This window comes from Muntiacus reevesi, chromosome X (genome assembly GCF_963930625.1).
Source record: "Muntiacus reevesi chromosome X, mMunRee1.1, whole genome shotgun sequence".
NCBI lineage: Eukaryota > Metazoa > Chordata > Mammalia > Artiodactyla > Cervidae > Muntiacus > Muntiacus reevesi.
Genome location: NC_089271.1, coordinates 65598726 through 65625506, shown reverse-complemented (window position 1 = coordinate 65625506; position 26781 = coordinate 65598726). Strand labels below are relative to the sequence as shown.

The 26781-nt window shown below is 39.1% G+C and overlaps 2 protein-coding genes across 4 annotated transcripts in view; one reads left to right on the top strand and one right to left on the bottom strand.

The window, feature by feature from the left end:
- Window positions 1-26781, bottom strand: part of PIN4 (peptidylprolyl cis/trans isomerase, NIMA-interacting 4) — a 1195450-nt gene that overhangs the window by 881635 nt on the left and 287034 nt on the right. The window lies entirely within an intron of this gene.
- The window catches only part of HDAC8 (histone deacetylase 8), a 250811-nt gene that overhangs the window by 77710 nt on the left and 146320 nt on the right, over window positions 1-26781 (top strand). For both annotated transcript variants that reach the window (XM_065915296.1, XM_065915297.1), the window contains 2 exons: window positions 2399-2476; window positions 3140-3248. In XM_065915296.1, coding sequence (XP_065771368.1) covers window positions 2399-2476; window positions 3140-3248 — 187 coding nt within the window. The remainder of the gene's footprint in view (window positions 1-2398; window positions 2477-3139; window positions 3249-26781) is intronic.

Sequence of the window (26781 nt, the reverse complement as noted above, 5' to 3'; positions counted from 1 at the left end):
GATATTGGATTTAGTAGGTCTGGTATGGAACCTGGGAGTCTCCATATGAATAACACCCCAGTTGTTCCACAGGCTACACTTTGAAAACCAGTAGTCTTCAAGGTAAAGTCCACATTATTTGCCCTGTCTTTTAAGGCCTGCCTCAAAGTGGCCACACTGCCTCTCTCCAGCCTTCTCTCTCACTACTTGCTGTCTGTGCTACTGTACTCAGTGATGCCCGGACACATCTCACTGTTCCCACCTTCCTGACTTTGTGGTACTTTTTCCTAACCTAGTTTTGCATTCTCTTACCCTTTTATATCTTCAAGTTCTGCCCAAGAGCTCAGGTTGGTAGTAAATCTGCTCCGACCACTCCTGTCCAAGTAGTTTCTCCCCCTGCTTACGTCCTGTATTGTTTCTATCACTGATTTGATATTTAATTATATATTGTATTATTAGTGAATTCTTTAATGTGTCTGTGTCTTCTCATCCCATAGAAACTTTCAGTTCCTTCAGAGCACAGATCAAGTTATTTACTTCTTTCTGTCCTACACAGTGGCAGGAACAGACAGACCTATGCCTATAGTAGTGGTTCAGTAAAATATTTGTTGAATGAATGAGTGATTATGAAATTCAAACTCTTTGTATCAGAGTTCAAGAATAGAATCAAGTCTATTGAACCATGTAAGAATGAAATAAGACTGTCACCTGAAACCATTCTTTCCATTTGCAATGTTATTTCTGCACCATTTAGAGTTTCCTGTTTTAGCCAGCTTTTATGGTGTGTTTCATTTCAGTTTATTTCCCCTCTTCAGCACCTCCCTTCCAGTGACCCCTGCCCCACCTCCAAACACTTACACATTTGGTTTATTTTAAATCTCCCATGATTCCATAACTAGCACCTTGCAGTGGCTTCACCAGCACCCCTACCCCATCCTCATTTTCTTTCAGCTACCTAGCCACTCTTCCCTTTCACACCAAGCCCCTTGCCCTCCTCTCTATGTCCTTTCTTAAAGTATGATTTTCTAACAACACCTAATGGTATTTCCCATGAGAAGTGATACAAATGGCTATTAAACATATGAAAAGGTGCTTAACACCCTAAGACTCAGAGAAATGCAAATTAGAACAAGAACATTCTTTCTGCCTAAGATTAAAAAGAATAATAACCTAGTGTCAGTCATGACATTGAAAAAGGGTAACTCTCATACACCACTGAGAGAAGTGTAAATTGGTACCACCTTTCTTGATGGATAAATAATCAGGATTTTCATGAGTTATCCTTGTTTATACTTCCATTTCTAAGTTAAAATACTAGTTTAATTCATTTTCTTTTGTTTACTTAATGCTTTGTGCCTGGAGCCTTTAACTGCTGTTAACTGCCTCCCTAGGGCAAAGCATAAGGCTTGGGAAATTCAAACATACCTGTGATATACAAATAGAGTTAATATTTTTTAAAGTCTCTGTTGGCCTCTAAAGAAGACTGAAGCATTAAGTAAACAGAGACAATTTCTTTATTTGAAGTATAAAAAAGGGTAATACATGAATTTGCTAATAGTCCTCCCATTTTACAACCAGATTATCTGAATACAGTATGACAATTATGTGATTCTGGGAGGAAAAGTGTAGAGGTAAGTAGGATGTGTATCTGAATAAGTAGTGGCTTATAAGAGACATCATCTATCTCCCAGGCCTCTCTTCATTTTCTGATTCTGTTAAAATGAAAAGGAGACTCCTTTCTTTAAGTTTTTCCTCCTATCTTTGTCCAGGCTTCAAAAAGCTGTCATCAAGCTGCTGTTAAAGGGCTACTTTCAGCCTCCCATGTTTTAGCCAGAAACATGTACTTAGTACACATGGAACTTTAGGTGGATTGCATTTGTAACCAAATCTGTATTATAGAAAGGCATTTTAAAATTAGATTTACACTGTGAAGTGCCTAATGTTGGTATAGATGATGTTTTTCAAAGGGTTGCCATATTGTACTTCTTTGAAAAAAAAATCCCAAGGATATAACTTAGAACCAATGAAACAAAACAAAATATAAAACGTCCAAGATGGTGCCAGTTTCCTTTATGCAGTTCTGTTGATAATATATCAATTCTGAGCTCTAGTCCTTCCCCACCTTTTAGAACACATTGTGAAAGATAGCCTGGGCATCCCCAATGCTTGGAAATGTTCAGCTTTAATTTGAATGAATTTGAAAAGGAACCCTAACTTCACTTGGGGCCAAATTTCTAGCTCATCCTATAATGACAGAGATTCAAGACCTGAGTTTTGTTACTTTTATTCCATAGCTTGCTAGCTTTATTATTGCTACCTTCTCTCTCTTCCTTCCTATAGCTGCTTTCTAGAGTTTCAGTTGTTGAAAACAGGAGTTGCACTAATGGAGTGTTTCTTCTGCCATTTCTTTCTCTGGTAGGTGTAGAAGATGCCTTCAGTTTCACCTCCAAAGTCATGACAGTGTCCCTGCACAAATTCTCCCCAGGATTTTTCCCAGGCAAGTGATCTGTGTGCTCAGTGTTACATTTGAGGAATAAATACTGCAGTTCTTCTATATATTTCTTATATCTTGTATTTGGATAGCTACATGCTGTGAATACCTTGTTGGTGCTACCCCATGCAAAAATTTAACAGAGGTCATTTCAGGTGACAATGATAAAAGGAATGTAACGCTGCTGCTTTTTCCAGATGTTTTTCATTGATTGTCGATAGCTCACTTACACTTACCGGACTATCAGATAGCCTGTATAACCCCCAACATCCTGATAAGTGTAATGATATATTAATATTATGTCAATCTAAGGTGTATGAGAAGTCAAGCAGAGAAGTTTATCTTTTTTCATTCATTTGGTCCAACAAGATGGAGACTAAACTAATTCTATTTTCTTATGATTTTACTACTTCCCCGACGTTATTTACAAGTTTTTTTTTTTTTTTTTTTTTTCAGTGGGTTTTGTCATACATTGATATGAATCAGCCATAGAGTTACACGTATTCCCCATCCCGGTCCCCCATCCCACATTCCCTTAGAAACCATCGTTCATTCAAGATTGTTCTCTTAATTGACCTTTTGATTTTCTGAATTCCTACTCAGAGAAGCCTTCATATTTTCTAATTCTCGTGTTCTTAAAACTGTTGTTGGTGCTCCTCTCTTTGACAGGAACAGGTGACATGTCTGATGTTGGCCTAGGGAAGGGACGGTACTACAGTGTAAATGTGCCCATTCAGGATGGCATACAGGATGAGAAGTATTACCACATCTGTGAAAGGTATGACAGCAGTGCTGAGCCAGTAACAAGCACATTACATTTCTATTAGATGAAATGGCCTCTAATCTCACAGAATTCTTGTTTTCAAAGAACCATTAAAAAAATTAAAAGCTACTATATACCCACATACCATTTGTACACTGCTCACTATGCTTATTTGATCAGGTAGCCAGCCCCTGTCTGGGAGAGCGGTGTATTTGGACCAGAGCCACACTATCAGTTTGATCTTACCTGCCACCCCATATGATTAAGGCCTTCCCAAGAGCAGAACTTCTCAACTGTACTGGGGAATCTTGTCTGCTAGTTTCTTAGGTAAAATCTGCATGTAGTATGATTTCATTAGCCTGGGAGGGTCAGTTTCGGTTTTCCATTATGGAGATCTGCTTCCATCCACTGGTGTGAATATTAGAGTTCTATCGGTTGTGTTAAAATTGGAGTCAGAAAAATTCTGTTGTTGTTGTTTTTTTTTTTTTTTTTGCAGTATGGTTAAAGATAAAATTACAGCCACTTGTAGGCAGACAGTTTAGTGCCAGTGTGTAGACCAGACTAGTGGGGCTAAAAAGCCCTACAGAATGAGGAAAATGATGGCTAAACTCATATTCATAAAAAACTGGGATCGCTCAGGTACAAATTCATTGCTGACATTGGCAGTAGAGAAAGTGAGTCTGACTAGAAGTCAGCAAGTCAACATAAGGTAAGTAATGGGGATTGAGGTGTTTTTGATCCCTCTCCCACTTGGCTCAGATTTCTCCCAACATTCTGGTGGAAAGAAGGGCTTCCCAAAGGAGCCTGCACTGGCCGTCACAACTGGCAGTTGTATAAACAAAGTAGAAGTGTTAAAAAATAAAAACTTTATGGTCCAAAGGTGCCTCTTAGCTCAAGAGATTTGGCATGTCAGGTCATCAGCCGTAGCAGTAGCCTCTTCATATTTTGATCATGTGACCTGGCTACTACCTCTACACTGTCAAACTGAAAAGGCTCTTTTTCTTTCCTCAGTCTGCCATTGATGGTTTTAATTGCCCTTCTTTGTTCCCCTTAGGCTCTGTTCTGTCCTTGAGATGTGCAGATCAGAGTTGCTGACGTAACTTTACCAATGATGTCCTGTGGTTCTGTGTAAAAGGAGAATTATTTTGTTTTTCTTTGAATTCTCTTATTGACAGTATCCAACATTTTGTTGCCCTTTTTTTTTTTTTGCCATAGCAGGAAACTAGATTGTTCTCTTCAGTACTCTGTCCACAGAGTTTCCTAGTGCTTTTTCCTGGGCCTTAATTGAAAGGTCAGCACCCATCATCCTGCAAGTGTAGCTTGTAATCTCTGGCCCTCCTTAAATGGATTACCTTACATGTGCCCCTGTTGAAGCTCATCTGTCAGTCATGAAAACTCCTGAAGTCTTCCTTTCTTCCCCATCAACTTGTCATTTCACTGCCTGGAAAAGCTGAGTATCATCTGCAGAATTGAGGATTTCCCAGTACCCACCCCCAAACAAGTCTACTACTTACCTTTCTTCAGTCAAAAAAAATGTCTGTTTCTCCCCTATTTCTCTCTAAACCAGTTCTTCCTACATGATTTTTAAAAATTGTTATCCCACAGTAATTCATGTTTAAAAATAGCCTTGGTATCAAACTTAATTAAATGTTTTAAAAGTGAATTTAGCCTGGAGGAAAAGATCCATGGAGGATCACACCTGATTACCATATTGCCACCTCTACCCCAGTGTATACAGGAAGCCAGCGTTTATTAAAGATTCTTCTAGCTTGTGTACCAGAGTACAAGATACTCATTAGTTTATAGCTCCCAGGGCCCCTTTTGCCATTGCAGCTCCACCAGCAAACTGTACAGAGATCACCCAGAATCAAAACCCAGACTACTCCAGGTTTTGATTAGAGAGACAGTCATTTTTCCCTTTGATTTCTTTCAGAAGTCAAGTGTGGTCAGGGCATTATGTGAAGGCACCTCTGATCCCAAGGGTGCCAAGAACGCTTCCTGACCCAAACATCTGTCCCAACTGTTGGACTAATAGCTGATGAAATTCCTTTAACAGGAAACATACTTTTGTTCTACAATGAGAAATAGGCCTTAAATGGAATTCTGGCCCAATCTCTCCTCCTCACCCACACTCTGCCATTTCATAATAGCAGATTTTGAAAGGGTTAGAGCATGAGCACCCTGAGCACTCAGAGGAGAAGTAGCAGGAAGGGGGCACAAACAATCTTTGCCAACTAGTTTTGCAGAGGGTCAGCTCTAGTAACGGTATCACTTAGTCTCAGTCATTATGCTTTTGATTTCTTCTAGTTTGTTGCCTAGAATCAGAGTATCTTGTTCATTTACCACTATGACATCTGGTTCATCTGCCTACCTCAAAAGACAGAGTAGACAGGAATAGCTTACCCATGTAAAAAAGTCATTCAGTTCATCTTCGGTCTCTTTCATCCTTTTTGTTCCATGAGCCGACTGGTTTTCTGACTCCTTACCTGTGAGAAATAAAGGACCTCTTATTGCTGGTTCACTTATAAGATGCTCTAATTTTAGTTTGCCACTGGTTTGCTTCTGAACTATCTATCTTTCCATATTGAATTTAGGAGCCCTTTTTCCTTCCTTTCCTTCCTTCTTTTCCTTATGGTTTTTTCCTCTGCTGTAGCCTTTTTTTGACTTTAACAGCTAGGCAGGAACTTAATGGTTTCATCTTAAGGTTAAATATACCCTCTTTATTTTTTAAAAAAAATTATCTTAGGGTTTCTTTCTTAATAGACCAAATGTGGAATCTTTACATGAAGATTTTCAACACCAGAAGTTCCATTTTATGAAAAAGACAATTTCACAGTGAGCGCTCCCTAGGTCATTCAATGCTAATTTAGAAGGGCAAGGGTCACCATTCCCCAAAGCCTCCCGTAATTTATATACAGGCAAAGTTTGATGGGAGAGGAAAGCTGTTTTGCCAAAGAGACCATTTCCTAATTACCAAGCTCTGTCATCTGAAAACTACCTTTCTGCCTTTATTTAATGTTTGCTCTCTAATTGTATTTGAATGCAATGTGAGGTAGTCTTAATAATTTTAAACTATTACCCAAAAGGCTGTGTTGATGACTTTGGGAACATCTATAGTTAAGGAATTTTAAAAAAGGACAAATAACCAAGTACTTCCTTGCAGTTGATTCAAGAGAGGTACTGCTCTGAAACCTTAAATCTTGCAGGATGACCAAACTGTTTGCCCACTGTGAACTGTCATGACATATGCATAGTCTGAAGAAGAATTTTAGAGTTGTGTTCAAATTTCTTAACTTTTACCCTACCTATCTCTTTACAGCCCTAACATCCAGAAAGCATTCTTTACTAAACATCCACTTACTAGGATATATCTCACAGAAAGGTTATGTATATGGTGCCTTCCTATATATATATAATGCGTATGATACAAAGCATACTGAAACTGACACACTTTGGGGAAAAAAAATCACCTTTTATTAAGAATATTTGACTATTCAACTTTGTAAAATAATTAATTAGAGACACTGCATAAATATTTCGCCAAAAGGAAAACACATTGTTATACAGACTTCTCAATGAATAGGACTTATGAAAGGCCCTATTAAGCAGGGCTTTTCAATCAATAGCAGTCTTTATATCCACATATACAATACTTTGCTAGTAAGAGCGATCAGCCTGATCAAAGAAATAATCTTATTCTAGTGAACTAGGGTTCACAGTAGTAATTATTAAAATAAAAATCTTCCTGTATTTGGCCTGTTTACCTTGAATCCTATGGCTTATCTGCTGTAACCCAAAATTAAAAGAAACCTTTTTTCCTCCATCAAAGAACACTGACCTAAAGAAACATTCAGAGATTCCAGAAGTTTAAAAAAGCAGCAGCAGCAACAACAAAATTTTTGCCCCTTCTTTTTTGAGAAAAATATTATACTTTTCTATTTGAAATAATTTTTTATTGCTCTTCAAACTGGTTTTTACAAACATTAATTCTACTATGCTTGGGATAACCAGGATAGCCTACCTGGAAAGAACTTGATCTCTAGGACCACAGCAACCTCATTGAAGGAATAGCTCATTTAAACTCAAGCTTTTATTTCTATGGGGAATTCCTTCATCCATCTATACTGAGCTCCACTGCTATTCAATGAGGAAGAGAAAAAAATCATATAATATAGTGACTCTGTAGTTTATATTTATTGTATGAGAATTTTCCTTAGACCCTGACATGGCCTCTGAAATATAAGTCAGGATTGTTCTAATCACAAGAATTCATTCCTATAGTCTGGAGCCATAATTCACCTCTCTGAAGCCACTCTGACCTTCCTACAAAAGAACTGATTGCCTTAAGTCACCTTATAGAATTTTTAAGACATTAATTAACAAGAATGAAAAGGGAACTGTCAATGCAATAACTTAAGGGATTTGCTTATATTTTAGTATAATGATGAGCTTTCATTGTGGCTCAGACAGTAAAGAGTCTGACTGTAATGCAGGAGACCCAGGTTTGATCCCTAGGTCAGGAAGATCCCCTGGAGAAGGAAGTGGCAACCCATTCCAATACTCTTGACTGGAAAATCCCATGGATGGAGGATTCTGGCAGGCTACAGTCCATGGGGTCGCAAAGAGTCAGACATGACTGAGCAATTTCACTTAGCATAATGTCACTATTTTATTCATTCGCTTGACAAATATTTATTGTCTCTGCTTCATTCCCACCCTGTACATAGGTACTATGGTGGTAAACATCCTGGAGCTCCCACATCCTGGAGCTTAGTTCCTAGGGAGGACTTGCCTGTGCCAGGAATTACACTGATCATTTATTTGATTTTTTTCCATTTGATACTTCTAACAATATACAGTACCTGCAAAGGTAGAGTATTCTTATTCCAGTCTTACTAATAAGAAAGTGTGAATGTGTTAGTCACTCAGTCATATTTGACTCTTTGCAACCCCATGGACTGTCCATGAAATTCTCCAGGCAAGAATACTGGAGTGGGTTGCCATTCCTTTCTCCAAATAAGAGAACTGGAACTTAAAAAGGTTGATTTACTTAAGGTCACACAGGGAGTATTAACCATCAGTTACACTGTCCCCAAATTGTCACATGGAAGTATGAAATTTTTTAAAATGAGTTTAACAAGTTTAGGGATTTTTTAAATGTATTTGTTTAATTGGAGGATAATTATTTTACAATATTGTGATGGTTTTGCCATACATTAATTTGAATCAGTCACACTTATACACATGTCCCCTTCATCCTGAGCACCCGCTCACTTCCCTCCCCAGAGCACTGGCTTTGGGTGCTCTGCGTCATACATCAAACTCGCACTGGTTTTCTGTTTTACATATGGTAATAGATAAGTTTCAATGCTAGTCTCTCAAATCATCCCACCCTTTCCTCTCACTGAGTTCGAAAGTCTGTTTTTTACATCTGTGTCTACTTTGCTGCCCTGAACATAGGATCATAGGTATCTTTCTAGATTCCATATATACACATTAATATATGGATATTATTATGGATAATGGATTATTATGGATATTATGGATATATGGATAATATAAGTCTTTCTGACTTACTTCACTCTGAATGATAGGCTCTAGGTTCATCCACCTCATTAGAACTGACTCAAACACATTCCTTTTTATAGCTGAGTAATATTCCATTGTGTATATATACCACAACTTCCTTATCCATTCATCTGCCAATGGACATCTGGGTTGCTTCCATGTCCTAGCTATTATAAATAGTGCTGCAGGGAACATTAGGGTACATGTGTCTTTTTCAATCCTGGTTTCCTCAGGGTATATGCCCAGTAGTGGGATTGCTGGGTCGTGTGTTAGTTTTATTCCTAGTTTTTTAAGGAATCTCCATGCTGTTCTCCATAGCTGTTGTGTCAGTTTGCATTCCCACCAACAGTGTAAGAGGATTCCCTTTTCTCCACACCCTCTCCAGCATTTATTTTTTGTAGACTTTTTGATGATGGACATTCTGCCGGCATGACATGATACCTCATTGTGGTTTTGATTTGCATTTCTCAAATAATGAGTGATGTTGAGCATATTTTCATGTTTTTCTTAGCCATCTATATGTCTTTTTTGGAGAAATGCCTGTTTAAGTCTTCTGCCCACATTTTTAAAAATTAATTAATTTATTTTAATTGGAGGATAATTTCTTTACAATATTGCGGTGGTTTTTGCCATACACCTACATCAGTCAGCCACGGGTGCACATGTGTCCCCCCATCCTGAAACCCCCTCCCACCTTACTCCCCACCCCATCCCTCTGGGTTGTCCCAGAGACCAGCTTTGAGTGCCCTGCTTCATGCATCGATCTTGCACTGGCCATCTATTTTACATATGGTAATATACATGTTTCAATACTATTCTCTCAAATCATCCCATCCTTGACTTCTCCCACATAGTCCAAAAGCTTATTCTTTACATCTGTGTCTCTTTTGCTGTCTTGCATATAGGATCATCATTAACGTCTTTCTAAATTCCATATATATGCATTAATATGCTGTATTGGTGTTTCTCTATCTGACTTAATTCACTCTGTATAATAGGCTCCAGTTTCATCCACCTCATTAGAACTGACTCAAATGTATTCCTTTTTATAGCTGAGTAATATTCCATTGTTTATATGTACCACGACTTCCTTATCCATTCATCTGCCGATGGCAACCAGGTTACTTTCACGTCCTAGTTATTGTAAATAGTACTGCAATGCACATTGGGGTACATATGTCTCTTTCAATTCTGGTTTTCTCGGTGTGTATGCCCAGCAGTGGGATTGCTGAATCATATGGCAGTTCTATTTCCAGTTTTTTAAGGAATCTCCATACTGTTCTCCACAGTGGCTGTACCAGTTTGCATTCCCACAACACTGTAAGAGGATTCTCTTTTCTCTACACATTCTCCAGCCTTTATTATTTGTAGACTTTTTGATGGTGGCCATTCTTACCAGCCTGAGATGATGCCTCAGTGTGGTTTTGATTTGCATTTCTCTAATAATAAGTGATGTTGAGCATCTTTTCATGTGTTTATTAGCCATCTGTGTGTCTTCTTTGGAGAAAAGTCTGTTTAGTTCTTTGGCCCACTTTTTGACTGGGTTGTTCATTTTTCTGGTATAGAGCTGCATGAGCTGCTTGTATATTTCAGAGATTAGTTCTTTGTCAGTTGTTTCATTTGCTATTATTTTCTCCCATTCTGAAGGCTGTCTTTTCACCTTGCTTATAGTTTCCTTCATTGTGCAAAACTTTTTTAGTTTAATTAGGTCCCATTTGATTATTTTTGTTTTTATTTCTATTACTCTGGGAGGTGGATCATAGAGGATCTTGCTATGATTTATGTCAGAGAATGTTCTACCTATGTTTTCCTCTAGGAGTTTTAAAGTTTCTACTCTTACATTTAGGTCTTTAATCCATTTTGAGTTTATTTTTGTGTATGATGTTAGAAAGTGTTCTTTCATTCTTTTACATATAGTTAACTAGTTTTCCCAGCTTGAAGAGACTGTCTTTTCTCCATTGTATATTTTTGCCCTCTTTGTCAAAAATAAGGTGTCCATAGATGCATGGATTTATTTATCTCTGGGCTTTCAATTTTGTTCCATTGATCTATATGTCTGTTTTTGTTCAACTACCATATTTTCTTGATGACTGTGTTGTTCAATCGCTAGGTCATGTCTGACTCCCTGTGACCCCGTGAACGGCAGCACTCCAGGCTTCCCTGTCCTTCGCTATCTCCCTGAGCTTGTTCAAACTCATTTCTACTGAGTCGGTGATGCCATCCAACCATCTCATCCTCTGTCACCCACTTCTCCTCTTGCCCTCAATCTTTCCCAGCATCGGGGTCTTTTCCAATGAGTCAGTTCTTCACATCATATTGCAGCTTCAGTTTCAATCCTTCCAGTGAATATTCAGGATTGATTTCCTTTAGGATGGACTGGTTTGATGTCCTTGCTGTCCAAGAGACACTCTAGTGTTTTCCAGCATCACAATTCAAAAGCATCAATTCTTCAGGGCTCAACCTCCTTTATGGTCCAACTGTTATATCCATACAAGACTACTGGAAAAACTATTGCTTTGACTATAGGGACTTTTGTCAGCAAAGTACTGTCTCTGCTTTTTAATATGCTATGTAGGTTTGTCATAGTTTTTCTTCCCAGGAGCAAGCATCTTTTAATTTCATGGCTACAGTCACCATCTACAGTGGTTTTGGAGCGAAAAAAAGGAAATCTGATACTGTTTCCATTGTTTCCCCATCTATTTGTCATGAAGTGATGGGACCGGATGCCATGATCGTAGTTTAGAATGTTGACTTTTAAGCCAACTTTTCCACTCTCCTCTTTCTCCTTCATCAAGAGACTCTTTAGTTCCTCTTCACTTTCTGCCATTAAAGTGATGTCATCTGCATACCACTGTATGGCTGTAGCTTTGTAGTATAGTCTGAAGTCAGGAAGGCTGATTCCTTCAGTTCCATTCTTCTTAAGATTGCTTTGGCTATTTGGGGTCTTTATGTTTCCATACAAATTATGAAATTTTTTCTAGTTCCATGAAAAATACTATTGGTAGCTTGATAGGGATTGCATTGAATCTTGCAATTGCTTTGGGTAGTATAGTCACTTTCACTGCATTGATTCTGAAAGTATGAAATGTATCACAAGGAGGAAATACCATCCCCAAGAATTCTTGCAGATTTCAATCTCCAGGAATTGTAGCAAAGTCCTTAAAAAAAGAAACCTTTTACGATTATGCAAATGAACCACATGATCTGTAGTGTACACAGTCCATTTGTTTATGTTTGTGAAAGTACTACTTAGATTTTTGCAAAAAAAAAAAAAAAAACCTCTTAATCCTAAGGATTTAATTTGTAATTTTATGCATCAAAAATAAGAATAAATATTGAGAGATTTTACTTCTTAGTTTTTTTATTAATTTTAATTTTTTTGATGTGGACCATTTTTAAAAGTCTTTATGAATTTGTTACAATATTGCTTCTATCTTATGTTTGTGGTTTTTTGGTCATGAGGCATGTGGGATTTTAGCTCCCCAACCAGGACTCGAATCAGCACTCCTTGCATTGGAAGGCAAAGTCCTAACTACTGGAGCACCAGGAAAGCCCCACTTCTTAGGTTTTTAATTTCTAATTAAAGTTTGGAAACATGGAGATTCTGTAAATCTGCTCTTTCCTTTATTTTCTTTATTTTCAATGGAGAAAATTCTGACTTCCTATGTTAGAAAGTGAATAATGTCACATGTCATTTTATAGAGGTCTCCTTATATAATTAGTTTCTTTTCATGTGGTTTTTAGGGGACTACTATTGCCAAAGGCTTTTAACATTATGCTATTTTGCAACTGAGCTTCCCTTGTGGCTCAGTGGTAAAGAATCCACCTGCCAATGCAGGAGATGTGGATTCGATCCATGAGTCAGGAAGATCCCCTGGAGAAGGAAATTTGGCAACCCACTCCAGTATTCATGCCTGGGAAGTCCCATGGACAGAGGAGTCTGGTGGGCTACAGTCCATGGGTTGCAAAGAGTTGGACATGACTTAGTAACTAGGTAACAACAGGCATAATTTATATCATCTCTTGATCCTGGCAGAAGGCGTATCAACATATAGGGTAGAGATTCTCCATCCATGCTATAATCTGTTCATCCAATACCCGTAAAATCAAATGAGAGCCAAGAGACATTACTGAAGGATATTTAAGTGAAATGTTTCCTTTCCCTATTGACTTTTAATGTTAATATTTAAAGAAGAGATGTTTTAATGATGATAGGTTCTTCTTTCATTATAATGATAAGTCATCTTGAATTTATCTTCTATCTGGGACTCCAGATTCCTTATCATTCAATTTCCGAAGCAGGTAGATAGATCCTCAGTGAAAGAGAACACAATTATAGCCTACTCCTTTGAGGTTGGTGATGTGGCAAAAGCAATATGAATACATATTCATACATAAATGTTTTAAGCAATACAATTTTTTTTTCAAAATTCTCTTTCATCTGATGAGAAGGGAAGAATTCTCCAGAAATTAGCATTTAAGAACAAATAATTTATATAGCCTTACTTCCATCTTCATCCCACTTTCATCACAATCTGAGAGCTGGTAAAAAATCTTTACAAAATTACTCTCTTCAGTTGGGTCACAGCCATACCACCTTGATCATCACTAGATTACACTTAGGCCCAGTGATAAAGGTCATGGAAGCTGCTACTTCTTTGTATAAGCCTTGCACTTTGAACTCAGCCCTCCATAAGTAAGATATTTGTAGTCAATGTTTTCATTCTGTTTTATAAACTTCTATTCTGCCTCTTTGTGGTATGGCAGATGCAAATTACCTGTTGTTTCTGGAAAATGGATGACTCAGATACTAATTAAATTCACAGTTAACATTAAGCACAGGTGGAAATGAGGCCAAAGTGGACCATTCATTTAATGTTCCTAGTTTGATGTGTCTTTTAAAATATTAAATTCAAAAGACATTAAGTGCCTAAGAATATACGATAATTTGGAGGAGGGGCAACTGTGCTTAATTATCTGTGTTGCCCTGGCTGTCACCAGCACTTGATTAGGGTTACAGCAGAGAACTGGTTTTTTCCCTTACCTGATTGATCCTTTGAGCTTTAAATCCAGTGGTTAAAGGGACAGTTCTTATATCCTTCTTCCCCTCTAGATCAGTGGCTTTCATGACCAGTTCCACACTCCTGTACCAAGTAGCCCTGACACCATGACAGCCCCTACGCCGAGCAGTCTTCCTAGGTGATTTATTTTTTCATGTAAGTTCAGGAGGACTATCTCCTAGGACTCAGTGGGTTTGTTCTGTCTCTATGATGCGTACCTTCTCTGCACTGTTTTTAGTGCTGAATGATCCCTGCCCCCTGGAAAAAGTGACCTGATTCTTCCACAGCAGTTTAATAGCTTCTGATGCTAGAACATGCTCTGAAACTATCCAGAGACAGGAAGACCCAGCTCATAAATGGAAAACTTGAGAATTATACCTTCTAATGCAGGGCTGCTCTGAAAAGAATCCTAAATTTGACTATGTGTGTGCTTGATGGAACATTCTAACTTCAAAATTCATATTATTCCTCTTAGCTGCTCACTACCATGTACCCCCTTGCCCACCCTAATTCTCCCACCTCCCGTGTTCTTTCATCACTGCTCTGTCCCCTCCCTCTAGCCTAAAAAAGCTACCCTTTAGGATCTGCTCTGAATGCGCCTGACAGTCATTCACCCGGCAGCTGCAGGCACTGATGAGCTGCCTTGTTGAATCCTGTTGACGTGGTCTGTACAGAGATTTAGTTAAATCTGGTGTCCTCTACCTGACAAAAAAGCCCAATGCAAAGTTTGTCTGGGCTTTGCTCTCTGTGTGCTGTTACCCACTGCACTATCAGAAAAGAGCCATACCCATTGGTACTTAAAGCAAAACCAAAGAAAAGACACCTCAAAAAAGCCATATCAAATATCCAGCTAAGTTAACAAGTGAAAGGATATGGATGTGTGCCAGGCACTAAAGGCAGTGTGTTTGCCTAGAGACCATGCAAGTGCTGCTGAAGAGTGAGCTGGATGCTAAGAGGTTTGTGTATGCTTGCTCTGGGCAGGAGAATCCTGTAAAACAAGATGATGGATGCCAGGGTTGGGGCGGGATGGGGAATTGGGGAGAGCCACCTTAAATATATTAGAAATGAAAGTAGAAAAATATCTATCCTATTTAATTATAGGCAAGCCTCACTAACTCAGCCTAATTAGAGGAAAGCCAGTCTGAATAACGGAATATTTTAAAATACATTTTTATTACTTCCAAGCACTGGACATGCTAGTAATTCAAACTACACTAACAACATCATACAGTACCTCGGGGAAAGAGCTTTAAGAATCATTTGTAATTAGCATATCAATTATTTGTATGTAAGTGGATGTGCACAAAGTGCATAAAAAGTTTATTCTCTTAAGTAGGACAAACATTCCCCAGCACAGTCCTGTTTACACTATTAATTTGCTTAGCCAGCCCTTTTTGTGCCAAGATAGATGTATGTAAGACATACTTATTTCCTCAGGGAAGAAAGAATCGCTTCCCTGTGTTTAGTCCAGTAACTAAGAAGCGGAGCGCCACTTAATTGGTTTGGGATTTCCAGGATATGGAGTTTTGAATTTGCATACAGGCTAGAGAGATTTCATATGGAGAAGATCTGGCAGCCATTGCCAGAGACCCAGTTTCCCCATCTGGATTTCATTGGAGTGATCTGGATTTCATCAAGCAACAGGACACTGATCCTAAATGATCCACCAGACACTCTAACATAGGCATGTTTAAAATACATCCTTCCCCCGAAAAATAACTGCTAAAATATGATGAGTTGGAGTTACTCTATGTGCAGTACTTAAAAGTAATAAAAATTCATTTCTTTTAAAGTCCCACAAAAACTGTGCAATATCAAATTAATGATGAAAATCAACCCACAAACTCTTTTCTTGCACACCTCATTGTGTGACGGCATTGCCGAGATTTCCAATCATCTGGCAAAGGATATTATATTTTGATGAGCTGCACCAGGTGCTAACTATATGGCAGGATTTTGTCTTTGAATCTTAGGGAGGCCCTCCTGGGTAAAGAAGCGTGAGGGAAGGGCTAGGGGCATGTTTATTGTTAACAAACCATTATTGTCTACCTAAGTTCAAGAATCAGAGCAAGTAGATTGAAAAAGAAGAAGTATCAGGTATATAGGGAGTGTAGAAAATATGATTAGGAAATGAGAAACAGAGATATGTGCCTATATTTCTACCCATATGTATTAAATTGTGCTCTTGGTAAATTGTGACTTCTTCAAGGCTTAGAGAGTAAAAATTAAATGCAGAGAGCATAAGCACAGGCAGTAAATATACACACAAATGTCGTAACTACAGTTTGGAATAACTCCAACTCTCCCCTTTCCCCCAAGGGCATCACTATCCAGGGTCTGCAAAGGCCAAATAGCTGTTTGGCTTCCAATCTGATTTTTTTGCTAAGAAATCAGAGACATCGGTTTCAATTTTAATAATATATTCTCCCAACCTCTATCTAACAGAAAGGCACTTGTGTTTCTGCCCCTTCTTAAAGTGAATTTTGTGTTTGGTGAAAGGTAATAGATTGGCAGCACTGGAAAAGGAATTACTGTATTCCCAGAACAGGTATAACCAGGCAGTGACACTATGAAATTTCTCTCTGCCTTTGGGGAACATTAGAGTGCTATTCAGGAAGTCACTGCTATGGTGTGCTGTGCTGAACTCAACAGTATCCTAGTGGGCTGAAGGAATTAACATAGCACTTGAAGGGCCTGACTTAAGGCCCTTCATTCAACATTATGGAGTGCTTACCATGTGCATGGTGCTAGGAGAAGACTTTTGCAAATATTATATCATTTAATCCTCATAATAACCCTGTGAAGGAGAGAATATTCTTGCTTTACAGAGATGGTTCAGAGAATGATTTGTCCAAGTTGCTCCTGCAAGCACTAGATCCAACTTTGTCTGACCCCAAGTGCAGCGTTCTCCCTGACCTCCATGTTGTGGAGGCTACAAAGGAGATGGATGAGACATATGGCCAAATAATGTGATGCAGAGCAAAATGTAATTTGTGCTGTGTGAGTGGTCCTGGTGGTTACAGAGCAATAAAATGACCTACCCCAGGTCAAATAAAGAGTCATTAGTACAGCTTGACTTAGGATTCATATTCTTTAAGCCTTCTTCAATTTGGGGATTTGGGGTTTGGTTTGGTTTGGTTTGGTTTGGTTTGGTTTGGTTTGGTTTGGTTTTGGTTTTGGTTTGTCTTAGCTCTCCAAACCAGCCTGCCTCTCCACCCACCCCACCCCCTGCACAGATAATATATACTTTGCTTCCTAGGGCCTCAGGCCTTTCAGAATGAGGAAAGCCAAAGAGCACTGGGGTTTAGTGAAAAGAACACTAGATTTGAATTAGAATTAGTATTCTAATTCTAGCTCTGTGGATTCACTCTAGGCTGGTAAGGCTCTTTAATTCTGGATGACTCATTCCCGCCACCCCAACCCCCCCCCCCACCCCTGTGTGAATGAGAATGGTTTACTTCAAAGAGGTAAAGAGATAAGTAATAATAAACTAAAAATAGTGCACAGCCCTTTTTGTTTCCAAGGTGACATATAATTGATATGTGGAATTACTTACAACAAGGCATATTAGAAGGAGAGGCCAGTTAGAATCTGTTTCTCTATAATGGACTTAGCAATGCTGAGAGGAAAGATACCCCCCATAAAATGTTAAAAAAAAAAAAAAACACTACATCTTGAAATTTAAAAAAGCAAAAGCAATGTGAGGGTTGTGTGTTTGGGAAGGTCAAGGGTTTAGAGGTTTGAGGTTGGCTTGTTTGTTTTTATTTTGTAGCTTTGGGTGTTCCCTTTGTTATATGCTGTGTGTTAATGAACCAGTACAGTTTGTCTGATGCTAAAAGCAGTTTGTCTGATGTTAAAAGCAGAGAAACTTATAAGAAATTAAATGTCTTCCAAGAGGCACCTATGTCCCCGAACAAAGTGACTTATCATCCTCACCACAGGGAGCTCCCCACCCCAGTTCCCTGCATCCTTGAACAATTTGTAAAAGATATTCAGGAATCACCAAGGCATTTACCATATGCTGCTTCACCCACCCCCCAGCCCCTACTGGTTGAGTTTTTGTTGAGAGAGGATTGAGGGAATTTAAAGGAAACAATACCTGTGAAAAGTTGACTAGCTTCCATTTGGGACTGAGTAGACAATGGCACCCCACTTCAGTACTCTTGCCTGGAAAATCCCATGGATGGAGGAGCGTGGTAGGCTGCGGTCCATGGGGTCGCGCAGAGCCGGACACGACTGAGCGACTTCACTTTCACTTTTCACTTTCACACATTGGAGAAGGAAATGGCAACCCACTCCAGTGTTCTTGTCTGGAGAATCCCGGGGACTGCAGAGCCTGGTGGGCTGCCGTCTATGGGATCACACAGAGTCAGACACGACTGAAGTGACTTAGCAGTAGCAGCAACAGTGATTCTTTAATGCAATCCCCCCTCTGAATCCCATCCAATGCAATAGGTTTAAAATGTTTATCAGACAAAGGGTGTTGCTCTTGTTGTTCACTCACTCAGTCATGTCCAACTCTTTGCCACCCCATGGACTGCAGCACGCCAGGCTTCCCTGTCCTTCACCATCTCCCAGAGCTTGCTCAAACTCATGTCCATTGTCGGTGATACCATCAAACCATCTTATCTTCTGTGATCCCCTTCTCCTCCTGCCTTCTGTCTTTCCCAGCATCAGGGTCTTTTCTGTCAGGTGAGTCTATGCTCCTCGGTTTTTGTCTCATCACAGCAAAGATTTGGAGTGACGGACATTAGAGCCCCCGTCGGCGTGTCACAGCTCTCAGGTCTTGGACAGTGTTATAGCTCTGAGGTCTTGAACGGACTGTGTTATAGCTCTTAGATAAATCAGTGTTACAGCTCAGTGTTACAGCTCTATTTTATTTAGATAATAGCAGGAAAATCCATATTCGAGGCGTGAGGGCATGCCAACCCAAAGATGCGAAGAGAAGAGCGCCCCAGTGCGCGGGAGAGAGCGAGCTAGCTTTAGCTCCTCTTTTTATGTTTTTTCCTCCCCCTGGGCCTGCCCTATGTAATTTGGGTCTGCCAGGAGTGCTGTTTGTTCTACCTGAGGTCCTCACTCCAGTCCTTGGACCTTCCTTTGTTCTATTTTCACAGGTTTTTCTCTTCCTTGTCTTTTAGTCACCGCCACTTTGGACTCCTTTTCTCTATTCTAACTACCTAACACTTCCAATGAGTCGGTTCTTCGCATCAGGTAGCCAAAGTATTGGCGCTTCATCTTCAGCATCAGTCCTTCCAATGAATATTCAGGGTTGATTTCCTTTAGGATTGACTGGTTTGATCTCCTTTCAGTCCAAGGGACTCTCAAGAGTCTTCTCTAACACCATGTTTTGCTGTTGGCAATAACTTTTCTCAGCTTGACTTTGAAAGCTCACCATGTTAATAGCAAATATTTTTCTCTTCTTTCCCTCTACTTCCTGTCCTTGGTTTTTCAACTTTGAATTCCTCATTTTTTTAATTTCTGTTGAGGAAGTCTCTAGAGGGTGCTGAAGATGCTTATTGGAATATATAAAGATGATAAGGCTGGTCTAGGCTGGTTTGCAAGCAAGAAAGTCAGGAGACGAATGTACTGGGAAGGTGCACCCATTAGAGGTCTGGCTATAGAGGGCCAAGTTTGGGTTACTAAATATATCACCAGCATTGATTAAGAGTAACTGTCACACCATCTCTCTGGCATCCCATCGATCTGAGAGAAACGTTTTAGAATTTTAAGTATTTAAAAACAAATAAAGCAAAACCAGGTTCCACCCCTAGTATTAGAGGTAAAGTGGCACCAGTGAATGATCCCAAAGGCACTCCATAGAAGCTATGATCTACCATGATGGAGTAAAAGAAAAGGGGATAATGCTGCAATTTGGTTCTTGGGCTTTTCCTCTTATCTAAAAGCATCATTAATGCCATCACCCCTGGCTTTTTTCAACCTCTAGCACCAACCACCTTCCCCAGACCAATGCATGTAGAAACAGCTGCCACAACTTCTCTTCCTCATTTGCACAGCTTTGTCTGAAAAGCAGACTGCTCAATACTGAGGAATCAGGTTTCTCATCAAGAAAATTGCATTTTAAATGAATATCTTATGTGTTTATGGGGAAGTAACTAATGTAGTATAATGAGATGCCTGTCTTCTCCCTCCTTTCTGGGTAATTGATTTTATACTTTCCCAAAACCTAAAATTAATGATTTGCAGTGTAGTAAATGGTATTGTTACAGTGGTTAGGTAAACTTTCCCAAAAGCAATCTGGGATATTTCATTCATTTATTCATTTAATAACTATTTATTTAATACCTCCTATATATACAAAGAACTGAGTCTACCCTCAAGGAAGCTGGTGGAAATTTGAAAATTATAGATACACAGAGAGATACACATGTGTATTCATGTTCATACACGTTCTAATAAAATGAAATGTGGAAAGTTATAAGAGCCATAAGAGATAAACTGTGATGGGTACTCAACGGAAGAAAATACTTCAGAAAAGGGCTTAATTGAAGAGATAACATTTGATCTGTTTTCTAAAGGGTAGCTAATTACTGTATCTTTACAAAGTGTGTAAATGTGTATGTGTCTATGAAATCTGAGTCAAGTTTAAATGTACAAGATTGCAGGAAAGAGCTCTATGCAGAGGGTACAACCAGATCAAAGTCAGAAAAGGCTGAGCTCTGTATACAGAACAGCAATAGGCTAGTTTTCTGGACTGTGAAGTGCATGAGAGGGACAATTTGCAAAGAAGATTGGAAAAGTGGGTGGGAACCACTTTGTGCAGCTGGAATTCTTAGCAATGAAAATTTGTACCATGTTCTGTAAGCATTTGGGGAATTGCCAAAGGTTTTAGAATGAGGGTATAGTATAATTAGAGCTTGCTCAGGAAGGCTAACACTAAAAAAATAATAATGCAATGCCTGCTACTGCTATTATACAAGATAGCATATGAACTGGCTGGCACAAGCACATGAAGGACAGTAAAATGTGGAAGCTAGTATATGGTAGTGATTTAGAACATGGACTTGTGCCAGGAGGCCTGGGTTCAAAAGCCAGCTCTGATATTTAATAGCTATAGATCTTCTACAGATTTCTTAACCTTTCTATGCTGCTGTTTCCCCATCTATAGAATAGAATTAATGATAATGGCTTTTATAAATTGTTTTGAGAGTCAAATGAGCTAATACATATAAAATACATAGAATAGTGCTCAGTTTTTAATAAAGTACTTGGTAAGTGTTAGCTGCTATTATTATCATTTTTTATTCATAAAGGAGATGGAATTTGAATGAGCCTTTAAAGAATAGATACACTATAGACATGTAGAAAGATGACTTTCAGGCACAAGGAAGTGAATGACAAAAAGAAAGTGCAAGGTGAGGGGGGCGAACCATGAACTGTTCAGTTTGCCTACAGAATAATATGGGTTAAGGAGTTATTGGAAAATAAGATTCAACAGGTAGGCTGGAATCATACCATGAAGGACTTTGAATCATAGGCCAAGAATTTTAGGCATCATCTAAAGACAATGGAAGGATTTCCCAGGTGCTGCTAGTGAAAAGAACCTGACTGCTAATGCAGGAGATGTAAGAGATGTGAGTTCGATCCCTGTGTCGGGAAGATCCCCTGGAGGAGAGCATGGCAACCCACTCCAGTATTCTTGCCTGGAGAATCCCATGGACAGAGGAATCTGACAGGCTACAGTCCATAGGGTGGCAAAGAGTTGTACATGACTGAAGCAACTTAGCGTGCATGCATCCAAAAACAGTGGATAAATATTGAATGTTTATGAGTAAGGAAGTAACTTGATCAAAACCTTCCCTAAGGAAAATTCATCTGGTGTGTGTGTGTGTGTGTGTGTGTGTGTGTGTGTGTGTGTGTGTGTGTGTGTGTGAATGTGTGTGATGGATTAGAGAAGGAAGAGACTTGAGGCAGAGAAATTAATTAGGAAGCTATTGGTGTAATCCACTAGGAGGTCATAAGTGTTAGAGTACTGCCTTGAGAGTGGAAAGGAGGCTATAGGAGAGATATTGGTGCAAGTTTGATAACTGAAGAGGAGCAAGGAAAGAGAGGAATCACAAAGAGCCTAGGAGTTTTGAACATGGATTATTGGAAGGATGAAGTGTTGTTAGCAGAGACAAGGAATAGAAGAAATAGGATGATAGGTTCAGAATGGTGAAAATGGAGCTGTAAATCACAGATGACTTTATAAAAATTGACAACCTGATCCTAAATTTATATGAAATTCAACCTGGAGTAACCAAAAATATCTTGAAAAGGAAGAACAATGTTGGAGCCCTTCCCAACTTTATAACTTACTGCAAAGCTACTATAATCAAAGCAGTGTGGTGCTGGCAATGAGGCTAGATATACAGAGAAGTGGAATAGAGTTCAGAGTTCAGAAATTTGTACAGTAAATTGATTTTACTCAAAGAGTGCCAAGACAATGGGGAAAGAATAGTCTTTTCAGCAAATGGTGCTGGGACAACTGAATCACATGCAAAAACAGTGAATTTGGATCCATACCTCACACCATATGCAAAAATTAAGTCCACATAGCCTGAGAAGTCTAAATGTAAGAGCTTAAACTATAAAACACTTGGGAGAAAACACGGATGTAGATGTTAATGACCTTGAATTAGATAATGCTCTCTTAGACATGATACCAAAAGCACAAGCAACAGAATAAATATACATAAATTGGATTTCATCAAAATTTAAAGCTTGTGCCTCAAAGAACACTATCAAGAAAGTAATAGACAACCCATAGAATGGGAAAAAATTTTTGCAAGTCATGTTTCTGATAGTGAAAGTGAAGTTGCTCAGTCATGTCCGACTCTTTGCGACCCCGTGGACTGTAGCCCGACCAGGCTCCTCTGTCCATGGAATTCTCCAGGCAAGAATACTGGAATGGGTTGCTATTTCCTTCTCCAGGGGATCTTCCCTACCCAGGGATTGAACCCAGGTCTCCCACATTGCAGGCAGACGCTTTAATCTCTGAACCACCAGGGAGGCCCAGAACAGTGCTAAAGTTAAAGTTAAGTCGCTCAGTTGTGTCCAACTCTTTGCGACCCCGTGGACTGTAGCCCACCAGGCTCCTCCGTCCATGGGATTCTCTAGGCAAGAGTACTGGAGTGGGTTACCATTTCCTTCTCCAGGGGATCTTCCTGATCCAGGGATCAAACCCAGGTCTCCCGCGTTGCAGGCAAACGCTTTAACCTCTGAGCCACCAGGGGCACTGTCAAAAGACAGAGGAGTGGGTGGTTCCCCAATGGCTGGGATGGTCTTCCCACTCTTTAGCATATGAATTCACACTGCTTGCAAAACCTAGCCAGGCTGCATTCCTTGCAGTACCCTGTAGAATGGGTGCTTCTCTCTGAATCCTAACAAATCCACATCTTACCTATCACTTTGTCTCTCACCGAATTTTTGCAATACAAGGGACTTGTATTTATAATATATCAACACTTACAAATCAGTATTAAAAAGAAAAATGACTCAATTTTAAAATGGGCAAAGGAATTACATAGATGTTGCTCTAAAGAAGATATACAAATGACCAAAAAGCATGTGAAAAGATACTCAGCATCATTAGTCATCAATGAAATGCAAATCAAAACCACAATGAGATACCACTTTATACCCACTAGGATTGATGGATAAACAATCAATTGTTTAAAAAACAAAACAAGGACAGAAAATAACAAGTGTTGGTGAAGATGTGAAAGAATAATTGGAACCCTCATCTGTTATACATTGCTGGGGGAAATGTAAAATGGTGCAGTCCCTGTGGGAAACAGTCTGGCAGTTCCCTCAAAAGCTTAAATATAGAGTTACCATATGACCCAGCAATTCTGCTCCTAGGTATTTCAGAGAAATGAAAACGTGTCCACAGCAACATTTCTTGTATTAGCCAAAAAGTATAGAAGTAACCCAAATATCCATCAACAGATAAATGGTGAATAAAGAAAATGTGGTATATACAAATAATAATTTGGAGAAGGGAATGGCAACCCACTCCAGTATTCTTGCCTGGAGAATCCCAGGGACGGAGGAGCCTGGTGGACTGCCATCTATGGGGTCACACAGAGTCAGACACGACTGAAGTGACTTAGCAGCAGCAGCAGCAGCACAAATAATGGAGTATGATTTGAGCATAAAAAGGAATGAAGTACTAAATACATGGATGAACCTTGAAAACAGTATGCTAAATGAAATGAAAGAAGCCAGTCACAAAAGACCACATATTATATAATACCATTCATATGAAAGGTCAAAATTAGACAAATCCTTAGAGACAGAAAGTAGGCTCATGGTTGCCAAGGGCAGGGGATTGAAGAGTGGTGGGAGTGGGTAGTAACTGTTGTTGGGTACGTGGTTTTATTGGGGGATGATAAAAATGTTCCAGGGAATTCCCTGGCAGTCTGTTGGCTAGGACTCTGCACACTCACTGCCAAGGGCCCAAGTTCAATCCCTAGTTGGGGAATTAAGATCCCACAAGCCTTGTACTGCAATCAGTAAAAAAAGTTCTAAAATTCATTATGGTGATGGTTGCACAACTCTGTGAGTATACTAAAAGCTGTTGAGTTGTGCCCTTTAAATGAGGGAATTGTATGGTATGTGAATATCGATAAAAGTTTAAGAAAAAAAAAATGTTTAAGTCTTTTAGTGGAGCTACAGCCATTGATGATGACCAGCTGCAGATCTTTGAGCAGTATGCACTATCAGTTGGTCCTGAAAAGTTGACAAAGATTACAGAGAAAAGACTTGTGGGTATCATGACACAGAGGTCTAGTCTCTCCCTTCAGGAGAGCAGTTTCAGGAGAGCAGTGAGATAAAAAACGGGATTGCAAGAAGTATGTATAGGTAGCCAATAAGTAGACAAATTTTGCAATGAAGAAAACAGGATGAAGAGATGGACAACTTGTAACCTAAAGGAACTGAATCAGTAGGAAGGCAGAGACTAAAGATGTGAAAGATCTCATTGGTGATACATGGCTCTTAGAGCAACTGGAAATAGGATCTAGTGCTCAACTTGTGATATTAGCCTCAAGGAAGAGAAGGAATATGAGGGAAGACATTTTCAGGTAAAGAAAAGAGGTAGAAGAAGGCATTTATTAGACATAGCTTTGACTAGCTCACTCAAGCATGAAGCAGAAAAAAGTTTGATCTTGAAAGATATATATCAATCTTTTTCTGATCCTTAACTGAGCTGATTGAAACTATGTGTAATGAATCAGGAATTACCTTTGGAGAGGGAGTAAAGATGGGGAAAAGGAGATTTTTTCCCCTTTTATTTGATAGACTTTTATGTTTGATTTTTTTAGCATGAAGAATTTACTTTCAGTATAATTGTATTTTTTAAAAATTAGACTAGATGCTGCAAGAAATGTAGTTGTTTACCAATTGGAGGTGAAGCAAATGGTTGCCAAGCTGCACAGAGGGAGTGGCACATGTTAATCACTCAATAAATGTTTATGGAATTTGTTAAGTTGGAGTTGTAACATCAGCTGTAGAAGATGAAACTGGTTTGATTTCTCAGCTTTCCCCAGCAGAACAGAGCTGAAAATTCTGACAGTGTGATTTATCCAAAGGCTAAAGATTAATAAGGCTAAAATGACAAACATGTTAGGGAATTAAGTATGTTTAAAATGACAGATAATATTCTCCAAAACAATTAGTAAAGCACGAGTGAGGACAAAAGGTGGGCTGATGGATGTTGAAAATAGAAGAAAGACTAGGACACAGGAGTTATAATGAGAATAAAGAGTAAGTTCAATAGAGGAAACATGGAAGGATAGCAAATTGTACACAGAAAAGGTAGTTCAGAGTCTTAGACATGAAGCAATTCCAAGTGCTTCCTTATCATGTTCCAAAGCATGACTATGCCCAGGGAAAAGTCAAACAGAGTGCAGAAGGACATCACTATTATTCAAAAGGTGAAGAAACTGTAATGTCAGCGAACTAGGAGGGTCACAGGGGGAAGCAGCATATCTCTCTTGTTCAATGCAGTAAACTCATTGCCCAACCTAGTGGGTGGCAAATAGGCATTCTATTAACATTTCTTGAGTGAATGAATGAATGAATGACTAAGTAGCACTTATCATAGTTATTTGTTTTCCTGTCTTCCTCCCTTACTGGACCAGGAACTCTTAGGGTCTTGCTTGTTTCTATATCTCTAGTGCCCAGAATAGGGAAGAGTAGGTACTTGAATCAAAATTTGAACGAGTGAGTGAATATTGAACTGCAGAGAATGATAGCAAGGAAATGAAAAGACAGAAAAATTGTGAACCAGATACCAAAATCCTCAAGGAAGTTGATACATTACAGGTCTGTAGATAAGAACTTTGATAGTATTTGCTTAGTATAAGCAAATGACATTGACCTTAAAAGAGGAGAGACTGATGAGAGGGAGGAAAACTCAATTTGGAAGTTAAAAATAAGGAGTATACCCAATTTCTGTCCTTGTGTTCCCTGTGAATTCTGGAAGAATGGGTCATGTGTTTTCTCCTTTGACCCCCACCACAACCAATCTGTCACCTAACCCTTTCAATTTTTTCCAAATTTACCTCAGTATGCTTCCTGTTGCTCTTGTGCCCAGAATGCTTTAAGACCCTTTTTACCAACATCTTTACCTCCAGTCTTCCTCTCTTTGGCCTTGCAGGCAACAGCAAAAATCAAAGTTCCTAATAAGCATTAGTTTTGAATAGCATCAGTACTGGTCTCAGACTTCCTCAGTGTTTCCCATTTGAGCATTAAACCAAAGGAAAACTTCCAGTTTTCAATTTGAGTGTCCACCATGTAGTCCTCTCACATGAGGTGAGCTGTCCTCATTTCTAGTGCTTTGACATTTACACTGTGTACAAAATACTCCACCTTTTTCAAAGCTTCTAATTACCTTTTTCTCTACCCATCTAAAGCCC